At 45.3% G+C, this 17,232-nt stretch overlaps 2 protein-coding genes across 4 annotated transcripts in view; one reads left to right on the top strand and one right to left on the bottom strand.

Annotated features, from left to right (window-relative positions):
- LOC100074803 (uncharacterized oxidoreductase ZK1290.5-like) overlaps positions 1–795 on the bottom strand; it is a 215,752-nt gene extending 214,957 nt beyond the window's left edge. For all 3 annotated transcript variants that reach the window (XM_039911850.1, XM_029062884.1, XM_029062885.2), the window contains exon 1: positions 562–795. In XM_039911850.1, the coding sequence (XP_039767784.1) occupies positions 562–646 (85 nt within the window). In that variant the 5' untranslated portion in view covers positions 647–795. The remainder of the gene's footprint in view (positions 1–561) is intronic.
- A 198-nt stretch (positions 796–993) lies between these two features.
- Positions 994–17,232, top strand: part of DPH5 (diphthamide biosynthesis 5) — a 40,084-nt gene continuing 23,845 nt past the window's right edge. Inside the window, exons 1-3 of the mRNA XM_001506392.5 lie at positions 994–1,215; positions 9,676–9,800; positions 16,015–16,123. Coding sequence (XP_001506442.1) covers positions 1,081–1,215; positions 9,676–9,800; positions 16,015–16,123 — 369 coding nt within the window. The 5' untranslated portion in view covers positions 994–1,080. The remainder of the gene's footprint in view (positions 1,216–9,675; positions 9,801–16,014; positions 16,124–17,232) is intronic.

Genomic DNA, 17,232 nt, shown 5'->3' on the forward strand with positions numbered 1-17,232 from the left:
GATTCAGACTGGGAGCCTCACGTGGGACCACCTGATGACCCTGGATCTCCCCCAGCGCTTAGAACAGTGCTCTGCGCATAGTAAGCGCTTAACAAACACCAACATCATCATTACTTCACTCCTCTGGGCCTCAGTTCCCTCATCTGTAAAATGGGGATTCAGACTGGGAGCCTCACGTGGGACCACCTGATGACCCTGGATCTCCCCCAGCGCTTAGAACAGTGCTCTGCACAGAGTAAGCGCTTAACAAATACCAACATTATTATTATTAGATTAGACTGTAAACCCAAGCCCCGATTAGGCTGTAAGCCCGTCCATAGGCAGGACTGGTCTCTCTCTGTTGCCCAATTGCCCATTCCAAGCGCTTAGTCCAGTGCTCTGCACCTAGTAAGCGCTCAATCAATACGATTGAATGGATTATTCTTATTAAATCAGAGCGAGTACATGAAATCTAGGGGGAAGGGAGGCCTGGGGAAAGCGGGGCATCTCCCCCTCGTCGCCCCTGGCCCCTCCTGGACCCCCTCTTTGGTCCCCCCACGACCCCCTGCCCCTTGCACTTACCCAGCCCCAGGATGGGGATGTTTAAGCCATTGGCCAGGGGCACGGTGGGCACCGGCAACCCCTTCCCGAGGGTGGCAGAGGCCATCCTGCCTAAGGGCCAGGGCAGGGCAGGTAGACCAGCAGGCCCAAAGGACGCACCGCCCCCCCCCCCCACTACAGGCCTCGTTCCCTAGCGACCGCCCACTGCCGTAAACGCCGCCCTCCCGGGCGTCGTAAAAGTGTCGCAACGACCCCGTAAAGCCTCGGCCGAGGGAGGAAAGGCGCGGCGTGGAGGTCGGAGGACGGTCCGGCGAGCCGCCTCTCCACCATTAACCGCCCCGCGGAGACGACGGGGAACGGGGAAGAAGGAAAGAAGGACGGTGGCGTCCGTCCGCCATTAGGCCGCGGCGGCGGGGGGGGAGGGCTAACGGTCGCCCGTGGGGGCCGCGCAGGCGCAGAGGGGCCGGTCGGGCGCGGTGGGGCCGGTGGCGCAGGCGCAGTGGAGCCGGTGGCTGGCGCACGCCCCCTCCCGGCGGGACGATGCTGTACCTCGTGGGCTTGGGGCTGGGCGATGCCCGGGACATCACCGTCAAAGGCCTCCAGGTCGTGCAGCGCTGCAGCCGCGTCTACCTGGAAGCCTACACCTCCATCCTCACCGTGGGCAAGGAGACGCTGGTAGGTGCCCCGGGGACCCCCTCCCGTAGTGAGCGCTCAATACATACTATGGAATTGCAGAAGCAGCGGGGCCCAGTGGAAAGAGCTCGGGCTTGGGAGTCAGAGGTCATGAGTTCGAATCTCAGCTCTGCCACTTAGCTGGGTGACTGGGCACGTCACTTCACTGGGCCTCAGTTACCTCATCTAATAATCATAATGTTGGTATTTGTTAAGCGCTTACTGTGTGCAGAGCACTGTTCTAAGCGCTGGGGGAGACATAGGGGAATCAGGTTGTCCCACGTGGGGCTCACAGTCTTCATCCCCATTTGACAGATAAGGTAATGAGGCACAGAGAAGTTAAGTGACTTGCCCACAATCACACAGCTGACAAGTGGCAGAGTCGGGATTCGAACCCATGACTTCTGACTCCAAAGCCCGTGCTCTTTCCACTGAGCCACCCTGCTTCTCCTGTCAAATAGGGATTAACTGTGAGCCTCACGTGGGACAACCTGATGACGACCATCCTTCCCGTCTCTCAGGCCCGCAATCTCGGTGTCATCCTTGACTCGTCTCTCTCGTTCACCCCACACATCCTATCCGTTACCGAGACCTGCCGGTTTCACCTCTACAATATCGCCAAGATCCGCCCTTTCCTCTCCACCCAAACGGCTACCTTACTGTTACGGGCTCTCGTTATATCCCGGCTAGACTACTGTGTCGGCCTTCTCTCTGACCTCCCTTCCTCCTCTCTTGCCCCGCTCCGGTCTATTCTTCACTCCGCTGCCCGGCTCATCTTCCTGCAGAAACGATCTGGGCCTGTCACTCCCCTTCTTAAACAACTCCAGTGGTTGCCTATCGACCTCCCCTCCAAACAAAAACTCCTCACTCTAGGCTTCTAGGCTCTCCATCACCTTGCCCCTTCCTACCTCTCCTCCCTTTTCTCTTTCTACCGCCCACCCCGCACGCTCCGCTCCTCTGCCGCCCACCTCCTCACCGTCCCTCGGTCTCGCCCATCCCGCCATCGACCCCCGGGTCACGTCCTCCCACGGTCCCGGAACGCCCTCCCTCCTCACCTCCGCCAAACTGATTCTCTTTCCCTCTTCAAAACCCTACTTAAAACTCACCTCCTCCAAGAGGCGTTCCCAGACTGAGCTCCCCTTCTCCCTCTACTCCCTTTGCCACCCCCCCTTTACCTCTCCGCAGCTAAACCCTCATTTTCCCCTTTTCCCTCTGCTCCTCCACCTCTCCCTTCCCATCCCCACAGCACTGTACTCGTCCGCTCAACTGTATATATTTTCGTTACCCTATTTATTTTGTTAATGAATTGTACATCGCCTTGATTCTATTTAGTTGCCATTGTTCTTACGAGATGTTCTTCCCCTTGACTCTGTTTATTGCCATTGTTCTTGTCTGTCCGTCTCCCCCGATTAGACCGTAAGCCCGTCAAACGGCAGGGACTGTCTCTATCTGTTGCCGACTTGTTCATCCCTAGCGCTTAGTACAGTGCTCTGCACATAGTAAGCGCTCAATAAATACTATTGAATGAATGAATGACCCTGTATCTCTCCCATTGCTTAGAACAGTGCTCTACACATAGTAAGCGCTTAACAAATACCAACATTGTTATTATTATTTTTGTATTGATGCCTATTGATGCAGCGTGGCTCAGTGGAAAGAGCATGGGCTTGGGAGTCAGAGGTCCTGGGTTCTCATCCCGGCCTTGCTGTGTGTGTGGGCAAGTCACTTCACTTCTCTGTGCCTCAGTTCCCTCATCTGTAAAATGGGGATGAAGACAGTGAGCCTCATGTGGGACAACCTGATGACCCTGTATCTACCCCAGCGCTTAGGACGGTGCTCTGCACATAGTAAGCGCTTAACAAATACCAACATTAACATTAACAACCTGATTACCCTGAATCTACCCCAGTGCTCAGGACAGGGCTCCGCACATAATAAGCGCTTAACAAATACCAACATTATTATTATTATTTTCGTAATGATGCCTATTGAAGCAGCATGACTCAGTTCAAATCCCAGCTCTGCCCCTTGGCAGCTGTGTGACTGTGGGCAAGTCACTGCACTTCCCTGGACCTCAGTGACCTCATCTGTAAAATGGGGATGAAGACTTTGAGCCTCATGTGAGACAACCTGATCACCCTGTATCTACCCCAGCGCTTAGATCAGTGCTCTGCACATAATAAACGCTTAACAAATACCAACATTATTATCTCTCTCTTATTCTATTTACCTTAATGATGTCAGCGCCCGACTGCTTTTTCTGTTATGTTTTTGCTGTCTCCTTCCCTCCCGTTTAATAATAACAATAATAATAATGACATTTGTTAAGCACTTACTATGTGCAGAGCACTGTTCTAACCACTGGGGGGGAATACAAGGTATTCAGGTGGTCCCACGTGGGGCTCACAGTTTACATCCCCTTGATTCTATTAATCGTGATTATGTTGTCTTGTTTTTGTCCGTCTGTCTCCCTCCATTAGACTGTGAGCCTGTCACTGGGCAGGGATGGTTTCTATCTGGTGCCGAATTGTCCATTCTAAGTGCTTAGTCCAGTGGTCTGCACATAGTAAACACTCAATCAATCCTAATGAATGAATGAATAATCCCCATTTTAGAAATGAAGGAACTGAGACCCAGAGAATAATAATCATAATGTTGGTATTTGTTAAGCACATACTATGTGCAGAGCACTGTTCTAAGCGCTGGGGTAGATACAGAGTAATCAGGTTGTCCCACGGGAGGCTCTCAGTCTTCATCTCCATTTTTACAGATGAGGTCACTGAGGCACAGAGAAGTGAAGTGACTTGTCCACAGTCACACAGCTGACAAGTGGCAGAGCCGGGATTCGAACCTATGACCTCTGACTCCCAAGCCCAGGCTCTTTCCACTGAGCCACACTGCTTCTCTCACTGTTTAGATGGTGACGCCATTGTTGGGCAAGGATGGTCTCTCTGTGGCCAAAGTGTCCATTCCAAGCGCTTAGTCCAGTGCTCTAACTTCTGGGCCTCAGTTCCCTCGTCTGTAAAATGGGGATGAAGACTGTGAGCCCTATGTGGGGCGACCTTGTATCTATCCTAGCGCTTAGAACAGTGCTTGGCACGTAGTAAGCGCTTAAATACCAAGATTATTATTATTATGGTAAGCACTCAGTTAATGCGACTGAATGAAGGAATGAGTGAAAGAAAGCAAAATCCGCCCGCAGCTCCCCCAATGCCCCAGTAGCATCACGGGCATCAAATGGGTTCCTCCTGGCAGTTGACCTTATTTCATTCAATAGTATTTATTGAGCGCCTACTCTGTGCAGAGCACTGGACTAAGCGCTTGGAATGGGCAATTGGGCCACAGATAGAGACCAGCCCTGCCCAGTGACAGGCTCACAGTCTAAACGGGAGACAGCAGAGCAGAACATAACAAAAAAAAAAACAAGACATCATCACAGTAAGTAGAATCAAGGAGATGTACACCTCATTAACAAAATTAATAGGGTAATAAATAATATATACAAATGAGCACAGTGCTGAGGGGAAGGGGGAAGAGCGGAGGGTCGGGAGGGGAGGGAAGGGGGAGCAGAGGGAAAGAGGGGGCTCAGTCCGGGAAGGCCTCCTGGAGGAGGTGAGCTCTCAGCAGGGCTTTGAAGAGGGGAAGAGAGTGAGTTTGGCGGATGTGAGGAGGGAGGGCATTCCAGGACAGCGGGAGGACGTGGGCCAGGGGTCGACGGCGGGATAGGCGAGAATGGGGGACGGTGAGGAGGTGGACGGCAGAGGAGCGGAGCGTGTGGGGTGGGCAGTAGAAAGAGAGAAGGGAGGAGAGGGCAAGGTGATGAATTGAGCACTTACAGACTATATGTTGGGATTCATTCATTCTTTCATTATTGAGCACTTATTGAGCTGCTTAGAGAAGCACCGTGGATTAGTGGAAAGAGCACGGGCTTGGGAGTCAGAGGACGTGGGTTCTAATTCTAGCTCCACCACTTGTCTGCTGTGTGACCTTGGGCAAGTCACTTCACTGGGCCTCAGTTACCTCATCTGTAAAATGGGGATGAAGACTGTGAGCCCTACGTGGGACAACCCGATTACCTTGTATCTACCCTAGCACTTAAAACAGTGCTTAGCACATAGTAAGTGCTTAATAAATACCATGATTATTATTGTCATTATTACTGTGTGCACAGCACTGTATTAAGTGCTTGGAAAGTACAATTCGGCAACAAATAGAGACAATCTCTACCCAACAACAGGCTCACAGTCTAGAGTGGAAAAAATGCTTACAAGAAAGGAGCAGTGTGACTTAGTGGAAAGAGCATGGTCTCAGGAAGCAGAAGACGTAGAGAAAAAGTGTGGCTTAGTGGAGAGAGCCCAGATTTGGGAGTTAGAGGTCATGGATTATAATCCCAGCTCTGCCGCTTGTCAGCTATGTGATCTTGGGTAAATCACTTCACCTCTCTGGGCCTCAGTTCCCTCATCTGTAAAATGGGGATGAAGACTGTGAGGCCCTACGTGGGACCACCTGATGACCTTCTACCCCAGCGCTTAGAACAGTGCTTGGCACATAGTAAGCACTTAACAACTACCAACATTATTATTATTATTATTCTAATCCCGGCTCCCCGTCTGTTGTGTGTCCATGGGCAATCTACTTAACTTCTCTGGGGCTTGGTTCCCTCATCTGTAAATGGGGATGAAGATTGTGAGCCCCATGTGGGACAACCTGATTATGTCGTATCTACCCCAGCATTTAGAACAGTGCTTGGCAAATAGCCCTTAACAAATATCATTATTATTATTTAAGCGCTTACTCTGTTCATTCATTCAATCGTATTTATTGAGCGTTTACTGTGTGCAGAACACTGGACTAAACGCTTGGAGTGTACCATTTGGCAACAGAGACAATCTCTGCCCAACAACGGGCTCAAAGTCTAGGTGCCAGACACTCTACTAAATGCTGGAATAGACACAAGCAAATCGGGTTGGACGCAGTCCCTGCCCCATGCCGGGCTCACAGTCTCAAGCCCCGTGTTACAGATGAGATCACTGAGGCACAGAGAAGTGAAGTGACTCACCCCAAGGTCAAAAAAGACGAGTGGCGGAGTGGGGATTAGAACCCGTGACCTTTTGACTTCCAGGCCCGTGCTCTACCCACTAAGCCAAGCACAGTTCCTGCCCCATTTGCTAACAGTCAAATGAGGGAGGCAAGCAAAGCAGTCAGTTGTATTTGTAAAGTGAGAACAACAGAGATACAGTAGGTGTCAACAAAATAAATGCAGTGAGTGAATAACTCAGCATAAGGGCAGTCAATGAAATAGCTTGGTTAAGGAGGAAGAGTTTACTAGGAGAATACCTCCTAGAGAAGGTGGGGAATTTTGAAATCAAGCAGTCATATGTATTGAGTGTTTACTTTGGGCAGGGCATTTTACTAAGCGCTTGGGAGAGTACAAAAGTGGTGATGCAAGTGAAGAGGGAGGAGATGGAATTAGAGAAGGATGTTAGTCAAGAGGGGAGTCAGGAAAGGTAAGGTATAGCTGAGGGAGAGCCTTTTATCCAAAGGTCAAGAGTTTCTGGGTCAAGAGTTTCTGTTTGCCAGGAAAAGAAATGGTCACTGAAGGTTTTGGAGTAGGGAGGTGCTGCATTTCAAACATAGGAAGATGGTTGGTGAAGCATTCATTCATTCAGTCGTATTTATTGAGCACTTACTGTGTGCAGAGCACTGTACTAAGCTCTTGGGAAAGCATGATATAACAGTAAAGAGTGACTTTCCCTGCCCACAACAAGCTCACAGTCTAGAGTGAAGCAGAATGTTGGAGGCAGGGAAACCAGGAGGGAGGCTGAACAAGAATAAAAAACGTCATTAGGGAATGTTTAAATAAATGAAACAAGGGAACATCTGAAACGAAAAGTTGCTGCTAGTCCTGTTGAACTAGGCCTTTTCTTTTAGGAAAGGGAAAAAGCCTTTCCAGTGGGTAGGGAATGTGTCTGCCAGCTCTGTTATATTGTACTCACCCAAGTGCTTAGTATAGTGCTCTGCACAGAGTAAACAATAAATATGATGGATAATCCACTGTATATGTAAAATTGTAGTTCATTCAATCAAATTTGAGTGCTTACTGTGTGCAAAGCACTGTACTCCAGATTTGGTCCAAGATTTGTTTTTTTCATCAGGTGATGGATTAAATATAAACTTCCAGCAAACTCTGGGTAGCCCCCCTTGTAAGTACCTTCCTGAGAGACTAGTCACCACTTTTCTGACAAGTGCTTACTAAAGTGCTGTTATTGTCATTATCCAGTGCCATCGAGTCACTTCCAATTAATAGCAACTCTACGGATATATTTTCTCCATAACGTCCTGTCTTCTGCCCTAATCCCTAACCTTGCTCTCCGTTATCACTGTTATGGTTTCTATCCATCTAGCTGCCGGTTGGTCTCTTCCACATTTTCCTTGGAAAATGGAGTGTCTTCTCCAGAGAGTTGATCCTCCTGATTATGACTCCAAAATATACTAATCTAAGTCGAGTCATTTGGCCTTCCAAAGACCACTTTGGCTTAATTTGCTGCAAAATCCATTTGATTTTTTTCTCAAGCAGTCCATGATATTGTGAAAGCCTTCTCCAACACCACAATTCTAAAGAATCGATGCTCTTTCTGTCCTGTTTTTTCCCTGCCCAGCTTTTGGATCCATACGTTGTCACTGGAAGCACCATAGAATTGACAATTTGTGTTTTTGTGGAAATTGTTAAATCAGCACATTTCATCACTTTTTCCAGGCTCTTCATAGCAGGTCTTCTTAACGTTAATCTTTGGCTTATTTCTTGACTACTAGTTGCTTTATTATTGACTATCAATCCCAGGAGAGAAAAATTGTCAACTATTTCAATCTTCTCTACATCACTGATTGTTCTTTGCAGCTCTTGAATTCAGAATAGAAAAGAAAGAGATAGTCAAGCATAAATTAGGCACAAAATGAAATGCCAGGGGCATAAAACCTAAGACTATTTTAAAATATACAAAATACTGGATTCAGTTTTTCTGGGCTGGGGAAATTACGGTGAATAGCATTTTAGAGGGCAGGTACAAGTGCTTAGTACAGTGCTCTGTACACCATAAGTGCTCAATAAATACGATTGAATGAATGTCACTAGCAAATTTTTATGTAGTTAGTCCAAAAATAGAACCTCTCCATCCTTCAAAGTCCTCCAGTCATTAGGGCACATGATTATGACTTGAGGCATGAACACAGTTACAATATTGCTATTCAAATGGTGTGGGCAATATCTATAAAATTAAAGCAAAATGTTACTGCACCTAGTTAACATAGAATGATGAAAAAATATATAAGCAGCTGGTTGACTTTTTGAAAACCATGTTTTTTCATTCATGGGCAAAAAAAAAGCAGTAGCGGAGGTGACATCTTTCTTGACTGTCCAGTCAAACCAGGCAGCCATTCACGGTTCTTCCAAACGTCTTTTTAGAAAACTGTCAGAGACCCAGTTCTGAACTGCAAAGATAAGTCTGACCTAGTTGGGATGACTTAGGTTCTTAGCTGTCTGCATGGAATACCCTTGAACTATTAACTGGACTCTTTAGGACGAGAATACATGTAAGGAGAAGATAACTACTGATTGTTGAGGTAACGTGCTGTCACTCTAGTACAAAGCACCTGTCATGTCCCTTCTCGACTGCGGTGTCAGCCTCCTTGCTGGCATCCTTCAGCCCTTCCCTCCTAAATAAAAGTTCCAAATGAATGATTTGATTAAACACATTTGCATGATGGAAACATAAATGTCACCATAGTGCTGTCCAGTTATCTAGTGTTCATTGCAGTCGGTGAGAGATCTGGCTACAGTAGATGCTCAGTAAATACCCTGGATTGACTAACAGCTATGTTCTTTGTCAACACAGCTTTTTGGCTCACTTTTGTTGTGCCAGCACTATGATCCTAGATTTGACTCTATATAATAGATAAGTAAAAGATTTCCCATGGAAGCCTCCATCTTTTTCTTATTCTTCTTCCTTTTTCTCCCCTAAGATTGTGGACTTTGGGGCATTTTAAAAGTAACTTTACTGGAATGATCTGGACAGAATTGAATGTGGACTCTATATTCCTTGTGATGACTTTTGTTTGTATTTGCTGTTGAGGGACCCATTTTTATTTTAAAACTGATGCTTTATGCCAATCAGGAATTGACAAGTTTAGGTGTGACAACTATATTAGCCCTAAATTATTTTGCCGTATCTGGCCATTTCAAAAATAACAAAAAACTCAAAGGAAGGCTAGGATGTTAGAGATCGACTTCCCCTCAGGATATTAAGATGGTATTGAATCGCCTCTAGATATGGGAAGCTATGGCCTATGCCCGGCTTTACACAATAGTCTATATTTGGATGGTTGCCAGGTTTTTAACTAACTGAAGACCAAGGTGGAGAAAGACAAAAGCTATGACTTATATGGGTATTTTTCTTCATGCTCTAGGAGGACTTTTATGGAAGAAAATTGATCCTTGCTGACAGAGAAACAGTGGAACAAGAAGCCGACCATATTTTAAAGGATGCCGATGTCAGTGATGTTGCTTTCCTGGTAGTTGGCGATCCATTTGGGTAAGATGGAATGCTTAACAGAGTTCGAATTCTGTGAATTATGTGTTCTGTGTCAGCAGAGAAAGATCCCTTTGCAAATCCAAACACTCTTTATTTTCCAGGATCAGGGATTATTTTTGATAGATATCCCTACCATCTTACATTAATAAAGCCTCAGTTTTACATCATCGTGACACAGAAAAACAACTGCATTGTTTTGCCTTAGCTCTACCGCTCCCACACACCATTGCTTGCAAAATGTTCTACTGTAGGGTAGAGGCATCTACAAACGTACAACGAAGCAACTAAATCATCTGGGTCATTGATGTCCACACTGCCCCTTGACAAGTGATCCCTTGGTAATCATAAGGGGCATTTACTGGTTTAGCAATTTACATAACAACTGGAAATACCTTTATTCATCGTAGCTTGTTTTTGTAAAAACACCTAGGCTGTTTCCTCTCTCTATGATTGTTGCAACTTAAGTTGAGCATCATTTAAGCCCTTTTTCCATTTAATTTGTGGATGCTAAGGTCCTCTCCCATATCTCATCTTGATTTGCTTCTTGAGTTTCTGATTCCATTTCTTAGTCCCACTGGGAGCTTTGGCCTACCTCATTACCCGAAGGATGGCCTCCTGCCTGTCCAGTCAGCCATCATCAATCTCTAATGTCAAACCACAGAGAAGAGTCCTTTTGTCTCCAGCTGGCAATCCAAGATTTATATCGAGGCCTTAAGGAACATAAGGACAATTAAATCCCCACAAGCCCACCATTGCAGACCTTTTGCAAAAGCGGAGTAGTTACACGTTTATATATGTCAAAAAGAGTAATTTACACCATGAATCACAAGGGAGTTTGTCTCATTAAACTGAAACTTGGTTACAAATGACACCGATCATCTCAGATTTTTAAATGTATAAGTGACATGGCAGATGTGAGAAACTACTCTGAAGAAAAGATTGAGCCGAGTAGCCCATTGGAAATGCTTACTTTTCTCATCTGAGAAGAGTGACGGACGAGCCTCATCCTTAGACTCTAGGGCTGCGAATTTATGCAGAGGCATTGATTCTAATAGTGGTTAGGGTAGTGCCACTCGTACTCTCATCCCTGCCAGTTATCTTCGAGGCTGGGTACGGAACGCAATGGGGAAGTAGGCGGGCAGGGTTTGCAGCACATGAACTCATCTAAGGTGCCCAAAAAGACCAGCCAAAACCAAGAAGCAGGTCAAAGTGTTGGAAACGTTCTTAATATTAAAAAAAATTCATGCACCAACATAGTCCGGTGTGATCAGAGATGCATAATGATGATAGGAATTAGGAAGAGCTTAGTTAATGTGGGCCAAGCACTCAAGTACTTGGGCCTGGTCCCTGTCTCACATGGGGCTCACAGTCGAAGAGGGCAGTATTAGTTGCAATAGTAATTATATTTATTAAGCACATAGTTTCTGTTAAGGCACTGTACTAAACACAGGGAAAGAAATGCCTGGATGAGGTATAGACAAGGACGGTGGCCCTAAAGGGCTCAGTGTAAGAATAATAATAATAATAATGTTGGTATTTGTTGAGCACTTACTATGTGCAGAGCACTGTTCTAAGCACTGGGAGAGATACAGGGTAATCAGGTTGTCCCACATGAGGCTCACAGTTAATCCCCATTTTACAGATGAGGTAACTGAGGCACAGAGAAGTTAAGTGACTTGCCCACAGTCACACAGCTGACAAGTGGCAGAGCTGGGAGTCAAACCCATGACCTCTGACTCCGAAGCCCAGGTTCTTTCCACTGAGCCATGAAAAGTGAACAGAAAGACATTGATAAATATGAAAAGGTCACAGAGAACCTGACTTGTCCATGTCCGGACAACAGGCTAGTGCCAGAAACTGGAAGGAAAACTCAGTTCACATTCTTTCCATCAGGTCACACTGCCTCCCTAAAACAAAAAGACAGTTCTTAGGTTTTTAAAGAAACCTGCGCAAAAGCAAGAAGATGTGACAACCCAAGAAATATAGGTCTAAAAGTAAGACATCAGGAACACAAAATTCCTGGATCAAATTTATGGGAAAATAAAGATTTAAGTTCTAATGGTAACACCGGAGGACAGTGGAAGACAGCAGGGCACCCAAGCAGGTGCCTCATGGTGAACTTAAACTGGAGAACTGAAAGCAAGGAGGAGAGAGAAAGGAATCAGTTTTAAAATGAAAGAAAAATGCTTCAGACCATGCTGCATCCCATCTGGGAGTCAAATAGCTGCAGATAGACCACAGTGGCAATCTGGAAAGCGTGGCTTTTTTGGTCCAGAAACTCTGTAAGGATTGAGAGGTAAGGTGGCCAAAATGAAAATAAGTGCCAGTCTTTGTGAGGAACATGATAGCATGACAGGGGACAGGGGTTGTGTCTGCCCAGTCCACAGTGTCACCAGGACTGTGGCTTCCACAGTGACATTCTAGTCACACACACTCATGGGTAAATTTCACAATCGCTGGCTTCTCCAAAAGTACAACTCTATGCGTATATAAAGGTTTGGGGGTTAACTTACATGGTCTAGCCCGAAGTCTTACATCAAAGAATCCGTACAATGAAAGAGGTTCGAATTATAGTCACCTAAAGGCCTGTGCTGTTTCTAAATTATATTTTCTAAAGTGTTTCAACTGACAGTTTGCAATATTCTGTGATAAATATTTTATGAGCTGCAGTTTAGTTATTTCAATGAATAAAAATCACTTATGCAAACCTCAGTTATGCACAGTAGGGTGAATGCCCTGCTTATGCATGATTTGTTTCTCATGAATGTTAAAGAAAACTTAATTTGAGGACACATCTTCTTAAGAGACTTAGTGTAGTGGCTCTACATGTCCCTTTCCCTGCCTTTAACCATAAGGTTATGTGCAGTGATTGTGAATAATTAAGTAGAAGGGTTGTTTTCTGCCCATGTACCTCCCACCAGCCTTTTTAGCATTCTCTTAGGCTAATATTAGTCTGAAAGGCCAGTGTAGTCCAATCTCATCAGCAAAAGGACCCTGACAACCTAAAAGCTATGAGCAGTGTAGAGGAGAAGGAGTCTGACATGTGAATCCAATTCCCAGAATGCTCAAGCCCACATAACCACACATTATAATTTTGTCTCGTTTTTGTGGATTTCATTTATTTGTGGGTGTTAATGCTCTCTTCAAATTATTTCTTTCCTGATCTCATGTTGGACTTTGGGGAAACCCCAGGTTCAGTAGCAGTAGGGTCTTCAGAGGACTAAATTCAAGGTTATTTGAGCCTCGTGTTCTTTGAGAAGCAGCATGGCTTAGTGGAAAGAGACTGGGCTTGGGAGTCAGAGGTCGTGGGTTCTAATCCCGGCTCTGCCATTTGTCTGCTGTGGAGCCTGGGGCAAGTCACTTAACTTCTCTGTGCCTCAGTTACCTCATCTGCAAAAATGGGGATTTAAAAAAAAAAAATGTGAGCCCCACGTGGGCCAATCTGATTAACCTGTATCTACCCCAGTGCTTTTAACAGTGCTCTGCACATTGTAACTGCTTAACAAATACCTTAATTATCATTATTATCATTAGATAACGGGGCAGAAAATGGGATCATTGAAATGTGGGTGTTATTCCTGGTCCCTCAACTCCCAGTTGTTAGGGATTTTCACCACTGACTTTGTGTATTCCTATTTCGATATATAGCTACTAACAGAAATACTTGGGCTGGATCTCTTCTCCTTTCTCACTCCCTGTCAATGCTGTCTTCTAAAATAAAACCACGCTCCCTTTCCTATTCCTCCTGCTCTTGTGACTCAGTCTTCTCAGCCAGTCACTATCCAGATGCCCCCTATAGATCAGACTATTTCTACACGGTCTCTGTATTCACCCTATTGCACCACTGGCTATGAAGTGTGTGGGTTTGACTGACTGAAGAGGAAAATTGAGATTAACAGCCCCATGCACCATTTCGAGGCATTCACTTCTGTGTGGTTAGAGCACGGGCTTGGGAGTCAGAGGATGTGGGTTCTAATCCCACCTCCGCCACTTGTCTTCTGTGTGACCTTGGGCAAGCCACTTAACCAGTCTGTGCCTCAGTTACCTCATCTGTAAAATGGGGAGTAAGACTGTGAGCCCTGACGTGGGACAACCTGATTACCTTGTATCCACCCCAGTGCTTAGAACAGTGATTGGCACATAGGAAGCTCTTAACAAATACCAAAAAAGAAAAAAAAATAGTATTAGTTGAGTATTGAGTTCAGAGCACTCTTCTAAGTACTTGGGAGAGAATATCAGAAAATAGGGTGTATTTTTCCTGCCTCAAAGAAGCTTATAAAGAGGAAGACAAGTGCTTAAAGTTTACATAGGCATTATTATAAACTAGATGTATACATAATGGTTATTTTTTAACTCTAAATTATCTACATTTTTCTTAGACTATGGCATTTGAGTTTGGTTAAAGTTATAGCATTTTACGCATTTGGTTAGATAGATTTCCATGTATTGCTACCACCTAAAGTAGGTGTAAATTTTAATGACTTTGTGCCCATGTTTGCATATTTTAGTCTTACAGAAAGAACTTAATAGTCTCTACCTTGCCTGTCATATTTGAAAAAGACATCATCGATGATGAAGTTTACCCGTGAGCACTTGTGTGACTGAAAAGCCAATGTGAGATCCACAGTCCTGGGCTCATTGGGGTCAGGAAACATGCTTACCTCTCAGCAGTAATGTGCATATCCATTTTTAATATATTTAAGGTCTGTTCCTCTCCTCTTTCCCCCTAGTCAGTAAGGTCCTTGAGGGCAGGAATTCTGTCTGTCAACTCTATTGTACTCTCCCAAATGCTGAGTTCAGTGTACTGCACACAGTAAGCACTTCTTATTACCACTGATTTATTGATATAGTCCAACTATGCAACCCTGCTTTACTCTGTTGGCAGTGGAGGGGGTGGTGCATGGAATGGCGCTTCCGGGCTCCCTTGGCTCTGACCCGGCCAGCTGTGCCATCATGAAGCAGCGGGCTCGGTGGAAAGAGCCTGGGCTTCGGAGTCAGAGGTCATGGGTTTGACTCCCGGCTCTGCCACTTGTCAGCTGTGTGACTGTGGGCAAGTCACTTAACTTCTCTGTGCCTCAGTTACCGCATTTGTAAAATGGGGATTAACTGTGAGCCTCATGTGGGACAACCTGATTACCCTGTATCTCTCCCAGCGCTTAGAACAGTGCTCTGCACATAGCGCTTAACAAATACCAACATTATTATTATTATTATGAAGCAGCCTCGCAATCTGGATGAACTTTTCTGGGCAGTCAAAAACTGCTTAATAATGGTTTCCAGAGCCCAGATCTGCTGATCATATCAGATGGTTCAGTAGGTAATAATAATAAAATGTTGGTATTTGTTAAGCGCTTACTATGTGCAGAGCACTTTTCTAAGCACTGGGGTAGATACAGGGTAATCAGGTTGTCTCATGTAGGGCTCACAGTCTTCATCCCCATTTTACAGATGAGCGAACTGAGGCACAGAGAAGTGAAGTAACTTGCCCACAGTCACATAGCTGCCAAGTGGCAGAACCAGGATTCAAATGCATGACCTCTGACTCCCAAGCCCGGGCTCTTATTTTAAATTCTTAGTTTTAATTATTATTATTGTTGTTATTAAAAGAACCAATAGTTTTCGCTGTAATTGTTTAGAGTTTTAATGTACCATGTACGGCTCCTTGCATAACCTGGTCTGAAGTAAACAATAGATTGCAGTTTTTAAATAGGTATATGTAAACAGTGCATTGTACATGATAATTCCAAACAAGTACAGTGAAAACTACTATATCTATTTTTTAAACACTATAATTGTTAAATGCATCCGAGTTTATAGAAGCCATATGTCCAAGAACAAAGGTTCCTAATCCTTAACATGTTCTATAAATAGTACTCTGGGAAAGTGCCTTTGGAAAATGAGGAGAAATAAAGGAAGAGGTCCGGTTGTGTAGCAATTGAAAAATCCTGGAACTGTGCCCATGTTGATGTCCACATTCAGTGAGGCTGATGTTTGCTGTTCAACAGATGTCTTTTGCAGGTGCTCGTGGGACAAAGAACCTGGAACTTCCCTCCTTTTAATAGCTGCCAGGGAGAATTTAACCAATAAAAACATGCTACTGGGAGAAAGCAGTTAGATGCAGTAATGTGCGTAAGATTGATTGCATTTGAAAACATCTGCTGGTCACCATAGACTGAATCTCCTCTCCATCTAAGCCATCTCTTCCTTATCTCAGGGCCACAACACACAGCGATCTTGTTTTGAGAGCAGTAAAGCTGGGAATCCCATACAGAGTTATTCACAATGCTTCCATAATGAGTGCCGTGGGCTGCTGTGGATTGCAGGTAACCTTACATATGTGTTTTTAACTGGTAACATTCGACCCCTTCTCTGGGACTAATAGCAACTGTGATGTGAACAGAAAGATAGGGCTACATGCCTTCAGAGTTCATTAGAATTATAGTTATGACGATCATACTTGCAATTAAATGCTCTTTAACCACAACCAAGATTGACTTTAGTTTCATTGTTACACGCACATCCAAGAATTAAAAAGTACCTTTATGTACCTTTCCTGTCCAAATTTCACACACATCTCAATAAATACGATTGAAGGAATCTCATTGCTGATTATTTTGAAGGAATAACCAATCAGTTAGTGGCATTTGAGTACATACTCAAATGTGTGAGCTCTCTCATTCACCCCAAACATCCAATCCGTCACCAACAACTGCCGGTCTCACCTTTATAGTATTCCAAGATCCTCCCTTTTCCTCTCCATCCAAACGACTATTGTGCTGGTACAAGCTCTCATAATATCCCGGCTGGATTACTGTGTCAGCCTTCTCTCTGATCTCCCTTCCTCCTGTCTCTCCCCGCTCCAGTCTATTCTTCATTCCGCTGCCTGGATCATCTTCCTACAGAAACGCTCTGGGCATGTCAGTCCCCTCCTCAAAAACCTTCAGTGGTTGCTTATCAACCTTCGCATGAAACAAAAACTCCTCACTCTTGGCTTCAAAGCTCTCCATCACCTTGCCCCCTTCTACCTCACCTCCCTTCTCTCTTTCTTCTGCCCACCCCATACACTCTGCCCCTCTGCCTCTCACCTCCTCAATGCTCACCCCCTCACTGTCCCCCATTCACGCCTATCCTGTCATTGATCCCTGGCCCACGTCCTACCGGTGTCCTGGAATGCCCTCCCTCCCCACCTCCGCCAAACTCTCTTCCCCTCTTCAAAGCCCTACTGAGAGTTCATCTCCTCCAAAAGGCCTTCCTGGACTGAGCCCTCCTTTCCCTCTCCTTCAACTCCCCTCTGCTCCCTCCCAATCCTCTGCTCTTCCCCCTTCCCCTCCCCTCAGCACTGTGCTCATCTGTATATATGTATATATTATTTATTACCCTATTTATTTTGTTAATGAGGTGTACATCCCCTTGATTCTGTTTATCTTGATCA

The sequence above is a fragment of the Ornithorhynchus anatinus genome, chromosome 4 (assembly GCF_004115215.2).
Source record: "Ornithorhynchus anatinus isolate Pmale09 chromosome 4, mOrnAna1.pri.v4, whole genome shotgun sequence".
NCBI classification, from domain to species: Eukaryota; Metazoa; Chordata; class Mammalia; order Monotremata; family Ornithorhynchidae; genus Ornithorhynchus; species Ornithorhynchus anatinus.